The 23,495-nt window shown below is 36.2% G+C and overlaps 1 protein-coding gene across 1 annotated transcript in view; it reads right to left on the bottom strand.

Moving 5' to 3' along the window:
- LOC111056807 (calcitonin gene-related peptide type 1 receptor-like) overlaps positions 1 to 23,495 on the bottom strand; it is a gene marked incomplete in the record, with an annotated part of 81,928 nt that overhangs the window by 30,568 nt on the left and 27,865 nt on the right. Inside the window, 2 exon segments of the mRNA XM_039440983.1 lie at positions 15,430 to 15,521; positions 17,760 to 17,866. Coding sequence (XP_039296917.1) covers positions 15,430 to 15,521; positions 17,760 to 17,866 — 199 coding nt within the window.

Below are 23,495 nucleotides of genomic sequence, written 5' to 3'. Positions count from 1 at the left end.
TGGTATTATCCTTTTCCAGGTCCACAACGATGCCAAGTATGTTTTTGACAGTGTAGAAATATAACTAATTAATGCAAAGAATCAGCATCGCTATTCTTTTATCTTTATCCACTGCCATTATAACGTGGACCGCACTATAGAATATATTCTATTCGAGCACTGCAAAAAACATTCACGTCCAAGTAACGTAAACTATTTTTTGACATTATAATCTAAAGAAGAATAATTGAGAAATAGAAAACATTACCTGTTTGTACTGAATTTACTACATGCATTCTTTACACCAGTTATAGAATAGACACGGCCCATTGTATATTTATACTGACAGTCGATGAAGCCAACATCTATAGTGAGGTCCACGTTATAATGACAGTATTTGATCAACTCTGGTTTTGCTATCCTTGTCTATCATTCGACAAAGCCGGTGGTACTCTCCTTTTCTAGGTCCACACCAATGCCAATTATGTTTTTGACAGTGTAGAAATATAATTAATTAAAGCAGAGAATCGGAATCGCTATTCTTCTATCTTTATCCACTGTCATTATAATGTGGACCTCACTATACTGCCTTATCGCCAAATCGTGACGTCAGCATCAGATAGAAAACTTTTCTGTAGAGTTTGTTTACATTGTTTTCCATAGCAGATTGTGTCTATTCCAGCGGGAGTTTACCATTTTAATGAATAATAATTTACATCCTTCTGAAATAGACACAATCTGAAAGTTTTCTATCCAATGATGACGTCACGATTTGGCAATATGGCAGTAGATGTTGGCTTCAGAGGCTAGACTTACCACCGTGTCTATTCTTTAACTGGTCTAAGATGCATTCTATAAACATAACCTAGTTTACAAATTCCGAATCAGGAATTTTGTGGTAGTTGACAAAACTTCCACCTGGAGTGCTGAAGGTGGTTTTTTTGTAGCAGTTTTGCTGTTCCTATTTCGGAACTAGGAAACATACACGACTGTAAAGGAAACATATGGTTTCATTCTTAGACCAATTATAGAATAGACACGTCTCACTGTATATTCATACTGAAAGTCGATGAAGCCAACATCTACAGCCAAATCCACCCATCTTGACGTCACGCATCGTAAAGAAATTATAGAAAACTTTTTTGAGTTTGTTGTGTAAGTGTTTGTGGTGTTTAACTTACATTGTTGTTGAACAATGCATTGTTGTTAGCTTGGTTGTGACGTCAAGATGGGTGGATTTGGCAGTAGATGTTGCTTCAGAGGCTGGACTTCCCAGCGTGTCTATTCTATAACTGGTCTAAGATGCATTCTATAAACATAACCTAGTTTATGAATTCCAAATCAGGAATTTTGTGGAAGTTGACAAAACTTCCACCTGGAGCGCTGAAGGTGGTTTTTTGTAGCAGTTTTGCTGTTCCTATTTCGGAACTAGGAAACATACACGACTGTAAAGGAAACATATGGTTTCATTCTTAGACCAGTTATAGAATAGACACGGCTCACTGTATATTCATACTGAAAGTCGATGAAGCCAACATCTACAGCCAAATCCACCCATCTTGACGTCACGCATCGTAAAGAAATTATAGAAAACTTTTTTGAGTTTGTTGTGTAAGTGTTTGTGGTGTTTAACTTACATTGTTGTTGAACAATGCATTGTTGTTAGCTTGGTTGTGACGTCAAGATGGGTGGATTTGGCAGTAGATGTTGGCTTCAGAGGCTGGACTTCCCAGCGTGTCTATTCTATAACTGGTCTAAGATGCATTCTATAAACATAACCTAGTTTATGAATTCCAAATCAGGAATTTTGTGGAAGTTGACAAAACTTCCACCTGGAGCGCTGAAGGTGGTTTTTTGTAGCAGTTTTGCTGTTCCTATTTCGGAACTAGGAAACATACACGACTGTAAAGGAAACATATGGTTTCATTCTTAGACCAGTTATAGAATAGACACGGCTCACTGTATATTCATACTGAAAGTCGATGAAGCCAACATCTACAGCCAAATCCACCCATCTTCACGTCACGCATCGTAAAGAAATTATAGAAAATATTTTTGAGTTTGTTGTGTAAGTGTTTGTGGTGTTTAACTTACATTGTTGTTGAACAATGCATTGTTGTTAGCTTGGTTGTGACGTCAAGATGGGTGGATTTGGCAGTAGATGTTGGCTTCAGAGGCTAGACTTCCCAGCGTGTCTATTCTATAACTGGTCTATGGTTTCATTACAGTAGAGTATGCTGTAATGAGAATCATATGTTTATTTGTTCTGCAAACAGCTGTTTACCGGCTTCATTTCATGCATGGAAAACAGCTGAGATTGAATGATGAGGACAAAAAAGCCATGAAATCACAGAATATTAACATTCAAGTCGACTTCTCGAAATGGAGCATGGATTTTTTGAATTAATGTATATCGTTTCTGAAACAGTTTTGATATTTTAGAGTCCTTGATGGAGAGAGAGAGAGGCTGTCATATCACAGGTTCTGACACTTCACCAATTTGCATGCACTAATACGGTTTGGAATTTGGTAGTGTAGGAGGATCAGGAGGAGGGAGAGGAGGAGAAAAAGGAGAAGAAGGTTGAGGAGGAGGAGGAGGAGGAGGTGGAGGAGGAGGAGGATGAGAAGAGGATGAGTGGAAGGGGGAGGAGGAGGAGGAGTATTAGAAAATTTAGTTGAATAAGGAAAAAAATATGTAAGGAGAGAGAAAAACATTAGAACCAAAGAGAGAGCGTTGGAAAAGAAGAGGAAAGAGGAGGGATAAGAGGGAGAAGGAGGAGGAGGAGAAGAAGAAAGAGACTAAAGAGAAAAAGGTGGAGAAGGAGTAGGAAAAGGAAGAGGCGGAGGATGATAAATGAGAGGAGGAGTAGAATAAGTAAAGGGAGAATTAAGATTAGATGGATGAGGAGTATGATGAGAAGAAGTGGGAGTTGGAGGATGATGAAGAAGAGGATGGGGAGGAGGAGGAAGATGAGGAGGAGGAGGAGGCCTGGAAACATGGTTGACATATGAGCCGATATATGGTGTATTCTGGGGACATCCTATTACACAATCTGCCCACACCAGATCAAATTTGACACGTCAACAGGTTTACACGTTAACGCACCTCTATACTGTCATACTCCTCCTCCTCCTCCTCTCCTCCTCTCTTTATTCTCCTGTACCTCATCCTCCTCCTCCCCCTCTTTTTATTCTAAGTAGTATCCTTAGTTCTTCTCTCCCAATCAGTGTTTTTTTGTAAAATATATAAATAATAAATAAAAATAAAAAAATAAAATTCTCCTCCTCCGTTCTACTCCTTTTCCTCCTCCTTATCCTACTTCTTCACCTCCTCATCCCTCTTACTCACCTTTTCTCTTCCTTCTCCACCTCCGCTTTTCCTTCTTTCTCCCCCTCGTCTTCCTCCTTCTTTTCCTCCCACCACCAATGGTTCTAGTATTTTTCTTTCTTCTTACTTCATCTTCTCTTCCTTCTTCACCTCCTCTATTCCCTCATACCTTACTCTTCCATCTTATACGTCCACTCTTCTATCTCATCTTAATTCTTCTGATCCTGATATTTCCTTTTATTTTCTGATCCTCTTGCTCCTAAACCTCCCTCCCCCCTAATTCTACTTCTCCCCCTCTTCTTCCTCCATTTTGGTAGAGAGTTAGTGGGGAGGATATATTGAATATTGTTTCCGAAGAATGGACATTGATATGTCCAAAGCTCCGCCAATTTATGTAGATGCAACACAATATAAATTATCTATAGTTATTATAATACAGATTGCTTTTTTCATATCATATACAGTTCAATAATAATTATTCTCTTAGTCTATATTATGTGAATTCATCTATAATTTCGCTGTATTTTAAGCTATTGTATATAAGTGTATAAGCCAGTATATATTGTAATCTACATAAATGAAGTACTCAAATCAATCAATCAATCTTAATTCTTCTGATCCTTGTCGTATCCTCTTGCTCCTGAACCTCCCTCCCCCTAATTCTACTTCTCCCTCTCTTCATCCTCATCACCAACTCCCCCTCCTGCACCTCTTCATTCTGTGCTCCCTCCTTCTCCTTCTTTCTCACTTCCTCCTCACACCATTCTTCCGATCAAATTCCCATTCTCTCTCTTCCTGAACTTTTCTATCTCCTACACCTCTTTATTTTCTCCTTCTTGAAAACCATTCCCTTTTTCTACCTTCTTCTCCCCTTCCTTCATTCAACCCATCAACATCTTTCCTTCCCCAGTTTCGAATATGATTGAAAAATCCATTAAAAGTTTTGTTTTAAAAAGTACCCGTGTTTTGTAATTGAAATTATTCCCATATCTTACATGAATAATCTCTCAACATGCTCTCTCTTTTACCCTCTTCTATCATAAATTGCCTATGTATTTCCATTTTTGTTGTTTTTGATATGAAATGAGAAAATTCTTTATTGAGCGGAGTTAAGACACATTCTCCTCCGCATCCTTATTCTCCACCTCCTCCTCTTCTTCCTCCTCCTCCATAACCTCCACCTCCTCTTCCTGATCCCCATCTCCTTCTTTTCCTTCTCCTTCTTATACTCCTTCTTCTTCTTACCCTCCTCCACATCCTTCTCCACCTCCCCCTTCCTCTTCTTCATCTCCTGCTTCTTCTCCTCCTTCTCTACCTTCTCCTCCTCCTATGTAGATACATTACAATACTATATATAGTTATTCCAAATTGCTTTTTCATATCATATACAGTTCAATAATTATTTTTCGCCACACTGCACAGAAAGCAGCTGTTTTCCAGTCCCTACGTAGATCTGAAAGACATTGTTTGCAGACGACTCTCGTCTGACGTCAGAACAGGTTTCTTTCCGGCCTAGGCCCAAAAGAGTACCCTTTCCAGCCGCTAACATGCAACTAAGAAAGGTGATCAAAAAACAGCTGATCAAAAAACTTTTCATTATTTGTGTTCATTATTCAATAATTGAAACATTTGAAATAATATCATCCTATTGTCATTTGAAAGGATAAAAAAGTATAAACTCAACCTCTTACATAATTGAACATAATCTTTTAGGTTATTTAGACAAATCAGAATAAAAAATAAAAATACTTGGACAATTTCCCGATATTCAGATTACCTCAGATTTGCTGGAGCTATCACCTTCCACTTCTGCGTTCGGAAGTGCTTGTTAAACAACTATTCTCATATATATATTGTTTATTTTTGTGTGTGGCGAAAAATATCGTTCGCACCACGGGCAAAAATGTTTTTCCGGCTCTCAATCTTTTCTAGTGCTCGGCCTACGGCCTCGGACTTGAAAACCGATTTCGAGCCGGAAAAGTCTCATTTTCGGCCCTAGGTGCGAAATATACTATTTCACATTAAATAGTATATTTTATGTTTAAAATATATCTCTATTGAATATGATATATTTGTAAGAATGGTGTGTACGGTTGCAATTTCAATACATAAATAAATATTTTCCATAACCATCAAATAAGTTACAGTTCTCTGTAACATAATAAAGTTATTAAATTACTCCAATTTTCAAATTTCAAATTCACAATCAATCCTTAGTAAACAGACGTTGACCACCCTACATACAGAGTCCATTAGCAAAGTGACCTCAACCTGACCTTCAAATAACCTTTCCGGCTCTAATTTGTGCTGTCCTTAGCAGAGTGTCACACTGGTTAGGTGGGAGTCACTTAAAACTGTCAGTGTACCTGATGGTCATAACATGGGTGGGTCCATTCAAACAATACTGACAGGATGATGTTGAGCTCACCATGTCACGATAATTGCTCTAGCATGTGCTGAATTTAAATGAGACTTGGAAAGCCGGGTGGATTTGGGTGATGGGTGTGGGAGGTCGAGGAGGAGGAGGAGGAGGAGGAGGAGGAGGTGAAGGAGTAGGAGGAGGAGGTGAAGGGAAAGGAGAAGTGCTGGAGTGGGAGACATAATTTTTTAGAGAGAATTGATTGATTGATTGAGTACTTTATTTATGTAGATTACAATATATACTGGCTTATAAGCTCCGCCAATTTATGTAGATGCATAACAATATGATTATTATCTATAGTTATTATATTACAAATTGCTTTTTCATTATCATATACAGTTCAATAATTATTTTCTTAGTCTATATTATGTAAATTCATCTATAATGTTGCTGTATTGTAAGCTATTGTATATAATATATACACTTATATACAATAGCTTACAATACAGCAACATTATAGATGAATTTACATAATATAGACTAAGAAAATAATTATTGAACTGTATATGATAATGAAAAAGCAATTTGTAATATAATAACTATAGATAATGATTATATTGTTATGCATCTACATAAGAATAGTACAATGCATCTACAAGTATAGTAGAATAGGAGAGAGGCTGATAATGCGAAAACGTGAAGAAGAAGGAAAAGAAGGAGAAGAAGATCAGAAGACTGAAGTAGAGAAAGAGGAGGAATAAGAAGAGAATGATGATGGAGAACGTTAGTAGAAGAATCAGTAGGATATCAGGAAGAAAGTATATATGATGAAAAGGAGATGGAATACAAAGATAAAGTGAAATCAAGTGAATTAGAGGTTTCTGAGAAGTGGAAAGTTGAATTTCAGGAAAAATGTTACAAAGATATTATGGTTTTCAGATAAGAAAAATCAGGGTGATAATCAATTGAGTAGTTGGGACGTGATGATGCGCCATTCATGAATTTCCTATTATATTACATATAATATAATATAATAGTTCTTTCTCCTATTATATTACATATAATGGAGAAGGGAGATATAAGACATTTCTTTCCTGCAATAAAAAAATTAAAATTTAAGTAGGCCTACCCTATTTTAAAATTGTTAATTACTTGATAATGGCATCATGGCCGAAAAAGCTCTCATACCGAGAGCGAAAAAGTGACACTTTGGTATTAGGTTTCAGGGAGTAAAGTAAGTACTTTAGACAGTAGGTGGAGGAAATAGTTATTTGTATATCTAGAGTGAAAAGTACGACTTTTTCTCCCTGAGGGAAAAAGTTTGAAGCCCGAGGCGAAGCCGAGGGCAACAATTTTCCTGAGGGAGAAAAAGTATTTTTCGCTCGTGATGTACACAACATTTTTCCTCCATCTACATTTTTTTACAGAAACTGCAAATTAAATCATTCTAATAACTTACATATTGGTGACAATGTTTCCTAACAACATAACCTAAAATCTAAAACCTAAAAACCGGTCGTCTGATAGGCACTGCCGATTGCGCTATCTATCGGCCAAGTGTAACAATTATATCAGCTGGGCTACCAAAAATGGCTGACTCCAGATCACGCGGTTCAGATTTGAATTGCAGAATGCAGATCAAAAATATTTGTTGGCTGGTATTTTGAATAGAATAAAATATTTTAAAAATTGTATAAATTTTTATCGTCTACTAATATTAAGAATATAATATCATACAAACATATATTTCATGAGTTGATCAAATTTCTGGTTGTGGTATTGAATTCAGTTGACTCAATGACAGACACCTATATTACGCTTTCTCATCTGAGCTTAGACCTTCTAACCTATTACCATGTAAGTTTTTAAAATAGAGATGCTTCCCATGTTATTTAAATGGAGTCACTTTTACTCCCTAGGAAGTTTTTCTGTTTTTTACTACCTAGAGCGAAAAAGTGACACTTTAGTATTATGTTTCAGGGAGTAAAGTAAGTACTTTAGACAGTAGGTGGAGGAAAAAGACATTTCTTTCCTTTATTAAACTATTTGATACGAAAGAAAACGTAGATTTACGATTGTAGTTAATTTTGTGATGAAGGCCTACTATTAAATCATTGACTTACCCCCACCATAATATGGTATTATGTTGGTAAACGTTTGAAAAGGATGATAATGTAGAAGAGTTAATGGACAAGGTGTATGGACAATATATGGAGAAGAGATTAGGGGGTCGATGAGGAAGTAGGAGAGAAAATATGTTGATAGAGATCGATCAAAAAGAATAATTATAGCTTTTTACTATAAGTCTAGGGAATACAGATGAAAAGGAAAGCAGTATGGAGAAGATTGTAATGGATATTGGATAATTTATTGATTAATACATTAAGTACATCGCATCGAAACGATAGGGAGAGAAAAAATAAGGTAACCTTGTGCTATTCCTCTCCCAAATTTAGATAAGGTTACACCATAGAGAAACAATAGCGTAAGTAGATATGCCATGGTATAGGGCGTTTATGTCGCAACTTTTACTGTTATCACAAGCCGATTACTGTCTATTATTGTCGATTTTTACTGTTTTGACCGGGTAAGAGTGTATGACCAGCACTATATGAGAGACTACCAGCGTCATAAAGCTTCACGGGAAAGAACTACGTGGACTATCAGCTTGAGATAACAGTAAAAGTTGCGACATAAACGCCCTATACCATGGCATATCTACTTATCATATTGTTTCTCTATGGTTACACATAGTCCCAAATAGATTTAGTCTTGTAGTTCTTCACTTCACTACAATCTCAAACCTTAATCATTTTCACGAAGTGAATTTTAAAAGAAAATACAAAGAAGACACAAATAAAAGGATGAAAAAAGTGAGGAATAACAAGAATGGGTTCAAGTTCTAAATAGAGAAGCATAGAATAAGATAAATAGAAGAAGTAGAATATTTTGAATGATAGGAAATATTAATTCAGGGAGAGAACTTGAAGCAGAAATTCAGAGAAAAATTGGTAATCCATAATATAATGAAAGAAAGAATTGGCTTATACAGGTAGGGGATAGGAAATTCACGAATGACGCATCATCACGTCTCAACTACTCAACTCATTAACTTGACATTTTGCATCGTAGATTCTTAATCAACCGAGGATGGTTATAGGCCTATTTCAAACTCCTCAATATTCCACTAGGTCAAGTTTTCAGTTTGTCAAGTTTAAAGATAGTCCCTTGCGGAGCACGGGTTACCTGCTAGTATAAGTATAAAGATAGGAGTAGGAGAAGATGGAGAAAGGAAAAATTCTAACGAAGAAGGATGTGAAGAGAAAATAGAGAATAGAAAGAGGAAGGAAATAGAAGGGGAATAAGAGTGAGGAAAAGGAAATTTGAAGGGTTTGAGAGAGTCTTTTCATATTAAAATTCCACTTTTTCACCGACCTGTCCATCTGAACGTAGATCCAATAATAAGATGGTTCTTCCTTTTTCCACTAACTTCTTTCCTTACCGTCGATATCCTTGTCATTTTCCTCCATTTTAAACGGTTTTACTTCTCTTTCTCTTCCTTTTTCTTTGCAAATCTCTCTCTTTCCGTCTTCAATTCTTCTACTCCTTCTCCCCCTCTTTCTCATACTCTTCCAAAACCTCCTCCACCTCTTTCACTTGTTCTTCTTCTTCTTCTTCATCCTCTTCAACCTCCTTCTCCGCCTCTTTCTCCTACTCTTCCACAACCTCCTCCTCCTTCATCTTTACTTCTTCTCCTTCATCATCCTCTCCCACCCCCTTCTCCATCCCTTTAAAGCTCCTCATCCTCCACCATCACTCTCTCTTCTGTTTTCTCCTCCACTTCCTCCTCTTCCTCCCCCTATTCTTCATGATCCTCTCCCTCTCTTTCTTATCCTCCTAAGTCTAATCTACCTCCTTCAACTCCTCTAATCATCTTCCCTTCTTCTTCCTCCTCCGCCTCCTCCTCCAGCTCCATGTCCTTCTTCTACTCATTCTCCTCCTCCTCTTTTCACCATCATCACTTCTTCCTTTCAAATTTTCCTCCTACTTCTGCCAGACCATCTTCTAGATCTCCTCCTCCTCTTCCTCATACTTCTCTTCCTTCTCATTTCACTCCTCTCCCTTCTCCGCCTCATACTGCTTCTTCTCTTCCTCCTACTCCTCATCCTTCTCCAACTATACCTCCTTCTGCTTCTTCTCCTCTTTAACCTCCTCCTCCTTCTCCGTGTCTTCCACCTCTTCTTCTACCTCACCTACCCATGCCTCCACACCCTTCTCCATCACCTCCTCTTACTCCATATCCTCCTCCTTCAACTCCTCCTTCCCTCATTCTATTCTACCTTTTCATGGTTCTCCAACTTCTCATCCTTCTTCTCCGCCACCTCTCACTCCTCCTCATCCTCCGATTCTTCCACCTTCTGTTCCACCCTCTCCTTCTCCTGCCTCCTAACCCTTCTCCTTCACCTCCTCTTTCAGACCCTCCTTCTCCTCATTCTATTCTACCTTTCCATGGTTCTCCAACTTCTCATCCTTATTCTCCACCACCTTCTCCGTCACTTCCTCTTCCTCCTCCTCCTCCTCCTCCTCCTCTCAAACCTCATCCTCGTCCTCCGTCTTCTTTTCCACCTCCTTCTGTTCATCCTCTTTCGTCTGACTACTCTTTCTTTTCCTCCCTCTCACACATCTACCCCTCCTCCTCCTTCATTCCTCCCTCTCACACATCTCCTCCTCCACCTTCCATTCCCCCTACTACTCCACCACCTCCTCATCCTCCTCCTTTCATGACAGCAAAGACGCTTGTTGAATTATTCGTCAGTGAAAGAAGATAGCTCATATTCCTTTTTCTATAGATCTTTCTACAGCGTTGAAAAATATAAACATGACAACAGCTCTGATAAAACTCAAATGCCAATATGTCAAACAAAGAGAATATATAATGACAGGTTATCCAATGAATAAACAAAGAAAGAAAGAGAAAAATATATAGAGAGAGGAAGAGAGAAATCATTTCTCAGTTTCAAGTTTCTGAATATACAGAGTTACATGAATTTACTTATTAAATTAAAGCAAATTTTCTCATTTACAAAAGCTCTGATAAAACTTAAATGCCAATATGTCAAACAGAGAGAATAGATAATTTTCAGGAAATCCAATGAATAAACAAAGGAAGAAAGAGATAAATATAGAGAGAGGAAGAGAGAAATCATTTATCAGTTTCAAGTTTCTGAATATACAGAGTTACATGAATTTACTTATTAAATTAAAGCAAATTTTCTCATTTACTTAACTATATTGATGTCCACGTTATTTTTTATTTATTTTTTTTCTAGGATTCAAATTTATTTATTCAAGTAAGTTACAATACATTCTGGTTTATACAAGAATCTACAATATATTACAGTACAACAGCCAATTATGCAACAAATTTCACATATTATTATGAAAACTTATTAATTACAATGAAGATTGAATGCAACATCAGAATATTGATAATATAGTATTGTAATGTAACTACATAAATCGGCGGTGTTTCAACAATGAATAAATGATAATTTCAATGAATAAATATACACCCCACTATAAATTACATGTGTTGGGGTATAAGTAATTAGTTGCTTATTGCGTGTTATAATAATTACTATTTTACAAACTTCATCCACTGATATGAGATCAAGGTTTCTTATAAATAAGTAAAAAAAATCTGGTGTGGCGCACTCACACAACTTTCCTTGCCGTTATGGAAATTTATCACCTGACGCTAGTGTTCCCGCGCATCTCAAGCCTCCTATTCAAAGATTTGAGTCAGCTGGTGACAGGGCAATAACGCTGGAGACACACATGAGTTCTGCTATCACTTCATAGTGAATGATTTAATAGAATCAACAATAATTTGCAATTGAATAATCACATTTTCTCGAATTTAAAGCTTATTTTCAATTTTAGGTGAAAATGTTAGATGAAATTGTAGAGATTTTCATGCTCAATCTACTCCACTTGATTTTTTTTGTTTCAATTGTATCTGAAGCCTGATAATTGGGAATCTATCTGCATTGATGGGGCGGAGCTCCTGAAATTTTTACAGATATGGGACTTGTGGCAGTTGATAGAGCTTATCGATGACTATTTTAAGTATGAATTAGATCAAAATCGTTGGAGCCGTTTACGAGAAAATCACGAAAAACCCTGTTTTTCACAACACTTTCGCCATTTTAGCCGCCATCTTGAATTGCATTTGATCGAAATTGTTCGTGTCGGATCCTTAGAGTGAAAGGACCTTAAGTTCCAAATTTCAAGTCATTCCTTTAATTGGGAGATGAGATATCGTGTACACAGACGCACATACACTCATACACACACATACACACACACACACACACAACACACACACACACACACACAACACACACACACACACCACACACACACACACACACACACATACACACACACACACACACACACATACAGACCAATACCCAAAAACCAGTTTTTTGGACTCAGGGGACCTTTAAACGTATAGAAATTTAGAAATTGGAGTACCTTAATTTTTTTCGGAAAGCAATACTTTCCTTACCTATGGTAATAGGGCAAGCAAAGTAAAAATTTATAATACAAATTTATAATACAAATTTTTACTCATTTTATTATAAAAAACCTTAATCTCATATCAGTGAATGAAGTTTGAAGTTATAATGGCAGTGTTTGATGAGCAATGGTATTGCTATCCTTGTCTATCATTCAACAAAGCGGATAGCGATATCTATTTCTCGCTTTGCTCAGTTGCCAGATCGTCTTTCAACAATGTAGGATTAATAATTAATTAACAAGATATTTCATTACAATTATGAGAATTCGTTTTGAAATTATTGAAAAATTTAATGTCTTGCTCGATAAAATATAATTGATCATTTTAAACGAGAATGAACAGTTAATATTACATCAATAAACCTGTATCAGCTACCGTCTATAGAAGGCATTGACAAGACATTCTCCTATAGTGAGGTCCACGTTATAATGGCAGTGGATAAAGATAAAAGAATAGCGATGCCGATTCTCTATATTAATTAATTATATTTCTACACTGTCAAAAACATACTTGGCATCGTTGTGGACCTAGGAAAGGATAGTACCACCGGCTTTGTGGAATGATAGACAAGGATAGCAAAACCAAAGTTGATCAAATACTGTCATTATAACGTGGACCTCACTATATCTTTCTCCACTGCCCATTATAACGTAGACCTCACTCTAGTTCATAACGTTGGCTAACACGGAAAATATAAAATGGACAAAAAAAAGTTATAAATAGGACAGAAATTAGTGTGGAATGCAACTCATTTTGAAAGGATGAGAGAGGAAGATGTAAAAGAAGAACAAAATATACGGCAAGAAATAGGGGGAAGTGGATTGAATGAAGTAACTTATAAATGAAAGAAAATCTATAAATTGATTTGCTGTTTTGTATTCATGTCAAAATGGTGATTATAATGAAACGAGGAAATTATGGGTTGCATTGGTCAAAAAGAGATATATAACAGAGACGAAGAAGAAGAAGAAGAAGAAGAAGAAGAAGAAGAAGAAGAAGAAGAAGAAGAAGAAGAAGAAGAAGAAGAAGAAGAAGAAGAAGAAGAAGAAGAGAGAAGAAGAAGAAGAAGAAGAAGAAGAAGAAGAAGAAGAAGAAGAAGAGAAGAAGAAGAAGAAGAGGTAGAAGAAATGAAAAAGTGGAGGAAAAAGGAGGAGAAACAGAACGAAAAAACAATAAGAAATGAAAAATTATCAATACCTGGAGGAAAATACAGAAAGAAAAGAAATAGAGAGAAAATCGTAACAACTGGATAAAAATAAGGTGTAATAGGTGTGGTATTGGGAGAAGAAGTAGAGGAAAAGGGAGGAGAAGAGAAGGAAAAACCAACAAAGGGGGTAAAATGCCAATACCTGGATGAAAATGATAAGTAAAATGTGTAGTATTAAGAGAAAAAGTGATTGATAGATTGATTGAGTACTTTATTTATGTAGATTACAATACATACTGGCTTATACACTTATATACAATAGCTTACAATACAGCAACATTATAGATGAATTCACATAATATAGACTAAGAGAATAAGTATTGAACTGTATATGATATGAAAGAAAAATATTTGGAATAACTATAGATAATATTTTAATGCATCTACATAAATTGGCGGAGCTTCGGACATATCAATGTCCATTCTTCGGAAAGAATATTCAATATATCCTTCCCACTTACTCTCTACCAAAATGGAGGTAGAAGGAAAAGAAAGAGAAGGAAAAATAAACAAAAGGGGAGAAAAAACGCAAAAAATTGCACCACCTAACACCAGTCGCTCAATGTCTAAACAAACAGTGGGCAGAACAACTGCTCTATTTTGTGCTTTCCAAATAAAAAAAAGAATAAAACCACTCTTTTTCGTGCTCACTCTAGCGTAAACCAACAATGGACGTCTATATTTAATTCATCTGTTTGTTTGTAGCCGGGTGAGGATTTCACTTATAGCTGCATTTTGTGAGGAGGACGAGGAGGAGGAGGAGGATGAGGAAGAGGAGGAGGTGGTGGGGCAGATGGAGGAGAAGGATGAGAGGGTGTGAAAAAGAAAAGGAGGACGGGAAAAATATTCATTCAGGGGATAATGAGCAATGGAATTCAAAAACAGAAATACTAGTAGTTCTGGGAACAGTAGACCTCGCTCATGAATAGAACTTTCAAATTGATGTGAAGGGCCTTTATGAAAGAAGAGCTTATTTTTTTGGCTTTTTTTATGGCTTTTATTATTGTGAAGATTTAGCAAAGTCATCTATTATTTTTTCCTTTGAAAATGCTAGTGACAATGTTTCCAGAGACACCGGACTTATTGACCGAGCGAAGTGAGGTCTAAGATTCAAGTCGACTGTTTGGCATTTCTCTTAATGTTTAAATGTTTGAATGTTTGATGTTTAAATGTTTAAATGTTTAAATGTTTAAATGTTTAAATGTTTAAATGTTTAAATGTTTAAATGTTTAAATGTTTAAATGTTTAAATGTTTAAATGTTTAAATGTTTAAATGTTTAAATGTTTAAATGTTTAAATGTTTAAATGTTTAAATGTTTAAATGTTAAATGTTTAAATGTTTAAATGTTTAAATGTTTAAATGTTTAAATGTTTAAATCAGGAATTCTGTGGAAGTTGACAAAACTTCCACCTGGAGCGCTGAAGGTGGTTTTTGTAGCCGTTTTGCTGTTCCTAATTCGGAACTAGGATACATAGTCGACTGTGAAGAAAACATATGATTTTATTACAGCATAGTATGCTGTAATTAGAATCATATGTTTATTTGTTCTGCAAACAGCTGTTTAACGGATTGATTTCATGCATGGAGAACTTAGACCAGTTATAGAATAGACACGGCTCATTGTATATTCATACTGAAAATCGATGAAGCCAACATCTACTGCCAAATCCACCCATCTTGACGTCACGCATCGTAAAGAAATTATAGAGAACTTTTTTGAGTTTGTGGTGTTTAACTTACATTGTTGTTATTCAATGCATTGTTGTTAGCTTGGTTGTGACGTCAAGATGGGTGGATTTGGCAGTACATTTTGGCTTCAGAAGCTAGACTTCCCAGCGTGTCTATTCTATAACTGGTCTAAGATGGAGAACAACTGAGATTGAATGACTATGACAAAAATGCTATCATCAATAACAAAAAGAAGCCTTTTCCGAAAAGTATATTGTGAAAAAAATTCCATACTTACTTAAAATAGGATAGTATTATCAGAGATAATAGTAATGCAACTAGAGATATGGCATATCCCGTCTCATACAATGTGTTGATTTTCTGAGACCACTGCAAACAGAGAGACATAGATATATATTAAGAAAATTGAAGCAACTTCAAAAAACTTTTGAATTAATAACGTTTTTTTGGCACAAGTTGGAGAATAATATTAATTATTAAAAAAGCTTTAAAATTTTTTTTGATCAGCTCTTCAACTTGGTGCTATAGTGAAGTCCACATTATAATGGCAGTGGATAAAGATAAACGAATAGCGATGCTGATTCTCTGCATTAATTAATTATATTTCTACACTGTCAGAAACATACTTGGCATCGGTGTGGACCTAGAAAAGGATAGTACCACCGGCTCTGTCGAATGATAGACAAGGATAGCAAAACCAAAGTTGATCAAATACTGCCATTATAACGTGGACCTCACTATAGAAGAAGAACAATCACAACATGATACAGTATCAACACAATATGATACAGTATCATCTCAACTTGATACACAACACTATGATTTGATACATTCGCTATCTACTTTGTGGAATGATAGACAAGGATAGCAACACCAATGTTAATCAAATACTGCCATTATAACGTGGACCTCACTATAGAACAAGAACAACCACAACATGATACAGTATCAACACAATATGATACACTATCATCTCAACTTGATACACAACACTATGATTTGATACATTCGCTATCTGCTTTGTAGAATGATAGACAAGGATAGCAATACCATTGCTAATCAAACACTGCCATTATAACGTGGACCTCATTATAACCTAATGAACTGACAGAACTCAAATCTTGTTTAGAAAACATCCTCAATATAATGCCAACCTGACAAAATTAACAGGGATATGATGAATTTTTCATTGAAGAATTTCCAGAATCACTTTTTATAATAGACATAATTTATTGGTATCAGTTAAATTCTATTTTCTTAGTACGATTGAGTGTTTTTTTCGGGTGACTCCCGTGTTCCAGATGGACACGTTAAGCCCACGGTCCCAGCTGCTTGAATAGCAGTAGTTAGGTGATGAGAGAGGCCCTGAAATTGATCAGTTGTGACCTGAAAACTCTGACACCAGACCTGAGCCAGCCAGGTCACTCGATATTATTATTATTATACTAGGGAAAGTTTTGTTTTCTATAGTGAGGTCCACGTTATAATGGCAGTGTTTGATTAACATTGGTGTTGCTATCCTTGTCTATCATTCCATAAAGCAGATACCGAATATATCAAATCATAGTGTTGTATATCAAGTTGAGATGATACTGTATCATATTGTATTGATACTGTATCATGTTTTTGGTTGTCCTTGTTCTACAGTGAGGTCCACGTTATAATGGCAGTGTTTGATTAGCAATGGTATTGCTATCCTTGTCTATCATTCTACAAAGCAGATACCGAATGTATCAAATCATAGTGTTGTGTATCAAGTTGAGATGATACTGTATCATATTGTGTTGATACTGTATCATGTGGTGGTTGTTCTTGTTCTACAGTGAGGTCCACATTATAATGGCAGTGTTTGATTAGCAATGGTATTGCTATCCTTGTCTATCATTCAACAAAGCATTCTTTCTCGCTTTGTACTGTTGTCAAATTGTCTCTTAACAATGTAGAATCAATAATTAATAAACAAAATAATTCATATTAATTATAGAAATTCATTATGAAGTTATTGAGAAAATATAATTTATAATTGATTACTTTAAACGAGAATGAACAGTTAATATTACATCAATAAACCTGTATCAGCTACCGTCTATAGAAGGTATTGACAAGACAGAGAGTCGGAAACATTGTACTCCTATCTTTCTCCACTGCCATTATAACGTGGACCTCACTATAGTTATTAGGTCAATATTTGCAGTAGCAGAAGTCCTAAGTTGAATTTAAACATTTTTTATTGGATATTTGAAATAATTATCAGATGGAATTAAATAGAGAATGCATTTATTCAAATGCTAATTAATATATAACTATTATTTAACGAAAATCCCAAATAAATGCTGCAAATCACCCCGAAGACCTCTGCTACTGCAGACATTGACAACAGGGTGAACAGCTAGATGGAAATTCGATGAGAACTACTATCCAAAAATAAGTTGCCAGCCCGGGAATCGAACCCGGTACCTCCCAATTGCCAGTCAGGAATGCTTACCCTTACACCAAACTGACAATGTCTGGATAGTAGCGCTCATTTTATTTAGGATGTTCGTTAAATAATAATTATAAATAATTATCATACAGTAATAATTATATAAATAGGTATATTATACTCACATCGAGGTCTTCCATATTAACACATGTGGTGTAGTTGGACCAGACCAGCCCTGATATAGGGTGCTTAAACCAGGTGCCATTCGCTGTACAGTCCTTATGTGCTATAACTGAAACAAATAATTAAATACACGAATTAATCAATTAATTATAGTGAAACTACAAAAATATTGTCACATAGTCTAATATACTCCAATTTATTGTAAAAATCTGGTGTGGTGCACTTACACAACTTTCCTTGCCGTTATGAAAATTGATCACCTGATGCTAGTGTTCACGCACATCTCAAGTCTACTATTCAAAGATTTGAGCCAGCTGGTGACAGGGCAATAACGCTGGAGACACACATGAGGTCTGCTATCTCTTCATAGTGAATGATTTAATAGAATCAACAATAATTTGCAATTGAATAATCACATTTTCTCGAATTTAAAGCTTATTTTCAATTTTAGGTGAAAATATTACTGAACATTAATTGTAGAGATTTTCATGCTCAATCTACTCCACTTGATTTTTTTTGTTTCAATTGTATCTGAAGCCTGATAATTGGGATTCTATTTGCATTGATGGGGCGGAGCTCCTGAAATTTTTACAGATATGGGACTTGTGGCAGTTGATAGAGCTTATCGATGACTATTTTAGGTATGAATTTGATCAAAATCGTTGGAGCCGTTTCCGAGAAAATCACGAAAAACCCTGTTTTTGACAACATTTTCGCCATTTTAGCCGCCATCTTGAATTTCATTTGATCGAAATTGTTCGTGTCGGATCCTTATAGTGAAAGGACCTTAAGTTCCAAATTTCAAGTCATTCCTCTAATTGGGAGATGAGATATCGTGTACACAGACGCACATACACTCATACACACACACACACACATACAGACCAATACCCAAAAACCAGTTTTTTGGACTCAGGGGACCTTCAAACGTATAGAAATTTAGAAATTGGGGTACCTTAATTTTTTTCGGAAAACAATACTTTCCTTACCTATGGTAAAAGGGCAAGGAAAGTAAAAATATGGTCACATAATATACTCTAATCTATTGTAAAAATCTGGAATGGCGCACTCACACAACTTGCCTAGCTGTTATGAAAATTGATCACCTGACGCTAGTGTTCACGCGCATCTCAAGTCTACTTATAAACGAAGAACTGAGCCAGCTGGTAACAATAATAATATCGTGTGACTTGGCTGGGTAAGGTTTGGTGTCAGAGTTTTCAGGTCGCAACTGATCAATTTCAGGGCCTCTGACATTACCTAACGACTCCTTTTTAGGCTGCTGGTGACAGGACAATAACGCTGAAAACACATGAGGTCTGCTATCTCTTCATAGTGAATCATTTAATAGGATCAACAGTTTGCAATTGGATAAAACATTTTTTCGAATTTCGAGCTTATTTTCAATTTTAGGTGAAAATGTTACTGAACATTAATTGTAAAGATTTTCATTCATTAATTTCATTATTTAGATTCATTAATTTTAAAGATATCTGAAGCCTGATAATTGGGAATCTAAAATCTATCTTTGCATAGATGGGGGCTGAGCTCCTGAAATTTTTACAGATATGGGACTTGTGGCAGTTGATAGAGCTTATCTATGACTATTTTAAGTATATATTTAATCAAAATCGTTGGAGCCGCTTTCGAACGACGGGGGCGGAGCCCCCTGGCTAGACGGATATGGCAAGCGAAGCGAGCCTGACGGCTAGTGTATAGAATATAGTAATATCGAGGGATATTATTAAAGCCTACATGAATAGAATAGAAGCCTGGAAAATATGTAGAGTTGGGAAAATCCTTCTTTAAAGTGTTACGGCATAATGTAAGACTTTCCAAGATATTTGACTTGAGCCTGCTTAAGTTCCATCTTGAAGCTTTCACTTATCCTTCTTCTCTTTCTACTCCTCGTCTCCTTATCATTCTTCTACTCCTTCTTCCTCATAGTTCTTCCCTTTTCATCTATTTATTTCCTGTTCCGTCAACAAGTTTTGTTTATCCATATTTCACAACTTTCCACTACTTCTTTTTTGACTTCTTCTTCATCTCCTCCTTCGCCTCCTCTTCCTTCTTCTCCTTCCATTTTCCTCAATCTCCTCATCCTTCTCTTTCTCTACACCTCCTCTTCCTATCCTTTCAATATTATTTTCTCTCCTTCTTCTTCTCATTCTTCCTCTTCTTCTTCCTCTTCTTCTTCTTCTTCTTCTTCTTCTTTATCATCATCATCATCTTCTTCTTCTTCTTCTTCTTCTTCTCCTTCTTTCTTCTTCTGAACTCTTTTTTATAATTGATATTGTATTGTCGTTTTTTCTCCCACGTTTCTTTCTTTCCACCTAAAAATGTTTTTCCTTACCTCGAAAGTCAATTTCGTTTCTCCTCACTCATAATTTCTACATTTCCTCCTCCTTCTCCTCATTTCCCTCCTCCTAATCCTCCTCGTTATCCTCCTCCTACACCTTCTTCCCTCCTCCAACCAATCTTCTTCCCTCTGTCTTTTTGGTAGAGAGTTAGTGGGGAGGATATATTGAATATTGTATCCGAAGAATGGACATTGATATGTCCAAAGCTCCGCCAATTTATGTACATGCATTACAATATAATTATCTATGGTTATTATATTACAAATTGCTTTTTCGCCACACTGCACAAAAAGCGGCTGTTTTCTAGTCCCTACGTAGATCTGAAAGACCTTGTTTGCAGACGACTCTCGTCTGACATCAGAAAAGGGGTTCTTTTCCGGTCTAGGCCAGAAAGTGGTCACTTTCCAGCCGCTCATGGAAGTCCGTAGTTAATAAGTCATCCGCTAGATCGGGCGAGTGTCCACTTTCTTCAACAAAGTCGCCATGATTTCAGTTCGAGTTTCAAATCAAACTAATTCAGCATTCGCTTTGCAACCAGTTTTATTCAATTATTTATAGTTGATTAGCGCATTCCGAATTTTCAAAAATGCTTGAAGATGACAACGCCTGTGATATTCCAAGTGAAATTTTAAAATAATCTGAAATCCTGACTGCAAATCTTCCACCACTAAAATCAAGAGATAGATACGATAACTTAATGAGTATTCTTTATCTATTTAGTCAGCAATACCTGTAGTGTGGCGGAAAATATCGTTTGCAACACGGGCAAAAATGTTTTTCCGGCTCTCAATCTTTTCTAGTCCTTGGACTTGAAACACGGTTTCGAGCCGGAAAAATCTCATTTTCTGCTCTAGGTGCGAAATATACTATTCCTTACTATTTCTTATCATATACAGTTCAATAATTATTATCTCAGTCTACATTATGTGAATTCATCTATAATGTTGCTGTATTGTAAGCAATTGTATATAAGTGTATAAGCCAGTATATATTGTAATCTACATAAATAATGTACTCAATCAATAAATCTTCTACTTTCTCTCAGTCTTCCACTTCTTCCTCTTCTTTTTCTTCTACTTCTTCTCAGTCTTCTCCTAATCCGTTCTTCATCTTCTTCTTCTTCTTCTTCTTCTTCTTCTTCTTCTTCTTCTTCTTCTTCTTCTTCTTCTTCTTCTTCTTCTCCTTCTCTCCCTTCTTCTCATCACTCTCCTTGTTCTTCCAATCCGTTGTTCTTCTTCCTCTTTTTCCCCTCCTCCTCCTCCTCCTTCTCCTCCTACTCCTTCACCACCTCCTCCTCTTCCCTCCTCGTCCTACCATTCTCTATTCTACTTATTTTCTATCAGCTGCAACTTTACTTTTACTTGTTTCTACTTTACTCTTTACTTCCACTTACAACTTATCACTTCACTCAGGAGTTCTACTTTTTCTATTGTTTTTAACTTTGTTTCTTGTCTTCCTATTTCATTTATATTCTCTCTTTTACTTCTCTCTTGCTCTCTTTGTCTCTCCTGTTGAATTACTATTGTGGGGCTCATGTTATAATGGCAGTAGAGGAAGATGGAGGAACAACGTTGCCGATCCTCTGTCTTGTCAATGCCTTCTATAGACGGTAGCTGATACAGGTTTATTAATGTAATATTAACTGTTCATTCCAGTTTAAAATGATCAATTATATTCAATTAAGCGTGAGATAATATTCTTCAATTATTTCATAATGAATTCTCATAATTAATATGGAATATCTTGATAATCAATTATTAATTCTACATTGTTGGAAGACGATCGGGCAACAGAGCAAAGCGTGAAAGAGATAGCGCTATCCGCTTTGTTGAATGACAGACAAGGATAGCAATACCATTGCTAATCAAACACTGCCATTATAACGTGGACTTTACTATACTGTAGTTTCTTTCTTCTCCCATGTTTTTAGTTTCCTTGCCCTATTACCATAGGTAAGGAGAGTATTGCTTTCCGAAAAAAATCAAGGTACCCCAATTTCTAAATTTCTATACGTTTCAAGGTCCCCTGAGTCAAAAAAAGTGGTTTTTGGGCATTGGTCTGTATATGTGTGTGTGTGGTGTGTGTGGTGTGTGTGTGTGTGTGTTGTGTGTGTGTTGTGTGTGTGTGTGTGGTGTGTGTGTGTGTGTGTGTGTGTGTGTATATGTGTGTTTGTGTCTCCCAAGTAACGGAATGACCCCTATAAGGATCCGACACGAACAATTTCGATCAAATGCAATTCAAGATGGTGGCTAAAATGGCGAAAATGTTGTTAAAAACTGGGTTTTTCGCGATTTTCTCAGAAATGGCTCCAACGATTTTGATCAAATTCATACTTAGAATAGTCATTGTTAAGCTCTATCAACTGCCACAAGTCCCATATCTGTAAACATTTCAGGAGCTCCGCCCTATCTATGCAAAGTTTGATTATAGATTCCCAATTATCAGGCTTCAAATACAATTTAAACAAAAAATTAAAAATGCAAAAAAATTGAGCATGAAAATATCTACAAGTAATGTTTGGTAACATTTTCACCTAAAATTTAAAATAAGCTCGAAATTCGAGAAAATGTTATTATTTCAATTGCAAACTTTTGCCAACTGTTGAATCTCTATTAAATCATCCACTATGAAGAGATAGCAGACCTCGTGTGTCTCCAGCGTTATGATCCTGTCACCAGCTGGCTCAGATTTTAGAAAAGTAGACTTGAGATGCGCGTTCACACTAGCGTCAGGTGATCAAATTTCCATAACGGCAAGGAAAGTTGTGTGAGTGCGCCACACCAGATTTTTTTCTTTCCACCTGAAAATGTTCCTCCTTATCTGGAAGGTCCTAAATCTTCTTAACTGTATCCTGGATGGGAATGGTATATATACGTATTCAATGAAATGGTTGTTGGGATTGTATTTTTATTGTTTCCAGTGGGTTGGCAATCGTGGAGAATGTAAAAAGAATGACTGAGAGAAAGAGAGAAAGAGATGGAGAAATAGAGTGACAGACAGAGAAAGAAAGAGATGGATTGAAAGAAAGAAAAAAAGAGATGGAGTGAGAGTGGAAGAGAGTGGCCGAGAGAGAGAAAAAAAGAAAGAGAGTGACAGACAGGGAAAGAGAGAGAGATAGAGATAGAGAGAGAGTGTGAGAGGAAGAGAAAAGAAGAGATAGAGAGAGAGAAAGAGAGAGTGTGTGAGTGAGAGAGATTAATTAAGAGAGAGAGAGAGAGAGAAAAAGAAGAGATAGAGAGAGATTGAGTGAGTGTGAGTGTAAGTGATTGATTGATTGAGTACTTTATTTATGTAGATTACAATATATACTGGCTTATACACTTATATACAATAGCTTACAATACAGCAAAATTATAGATGAATTTACATAATATAGAC

Source organism: Nilaparvata lugens, chromosome 14 (genome assembly GCF_014356525.2).
Source record: "Nilaparvata lugens isolate BPH chromosome 14, ASM1435652v1, whole genome shotgun sequence".
NCBI classification, from domain to species: Eukaryota; Metazoa; Arthropoda; class Insecta; order Hemiptera; family Delphacidae; genus Nilaparvata; species Nilaparvata lugens.
Note: the sequence above shows the minus strand (reverse complement) of the source record. Positions and strands in the feature narration are given on the sequence as shown.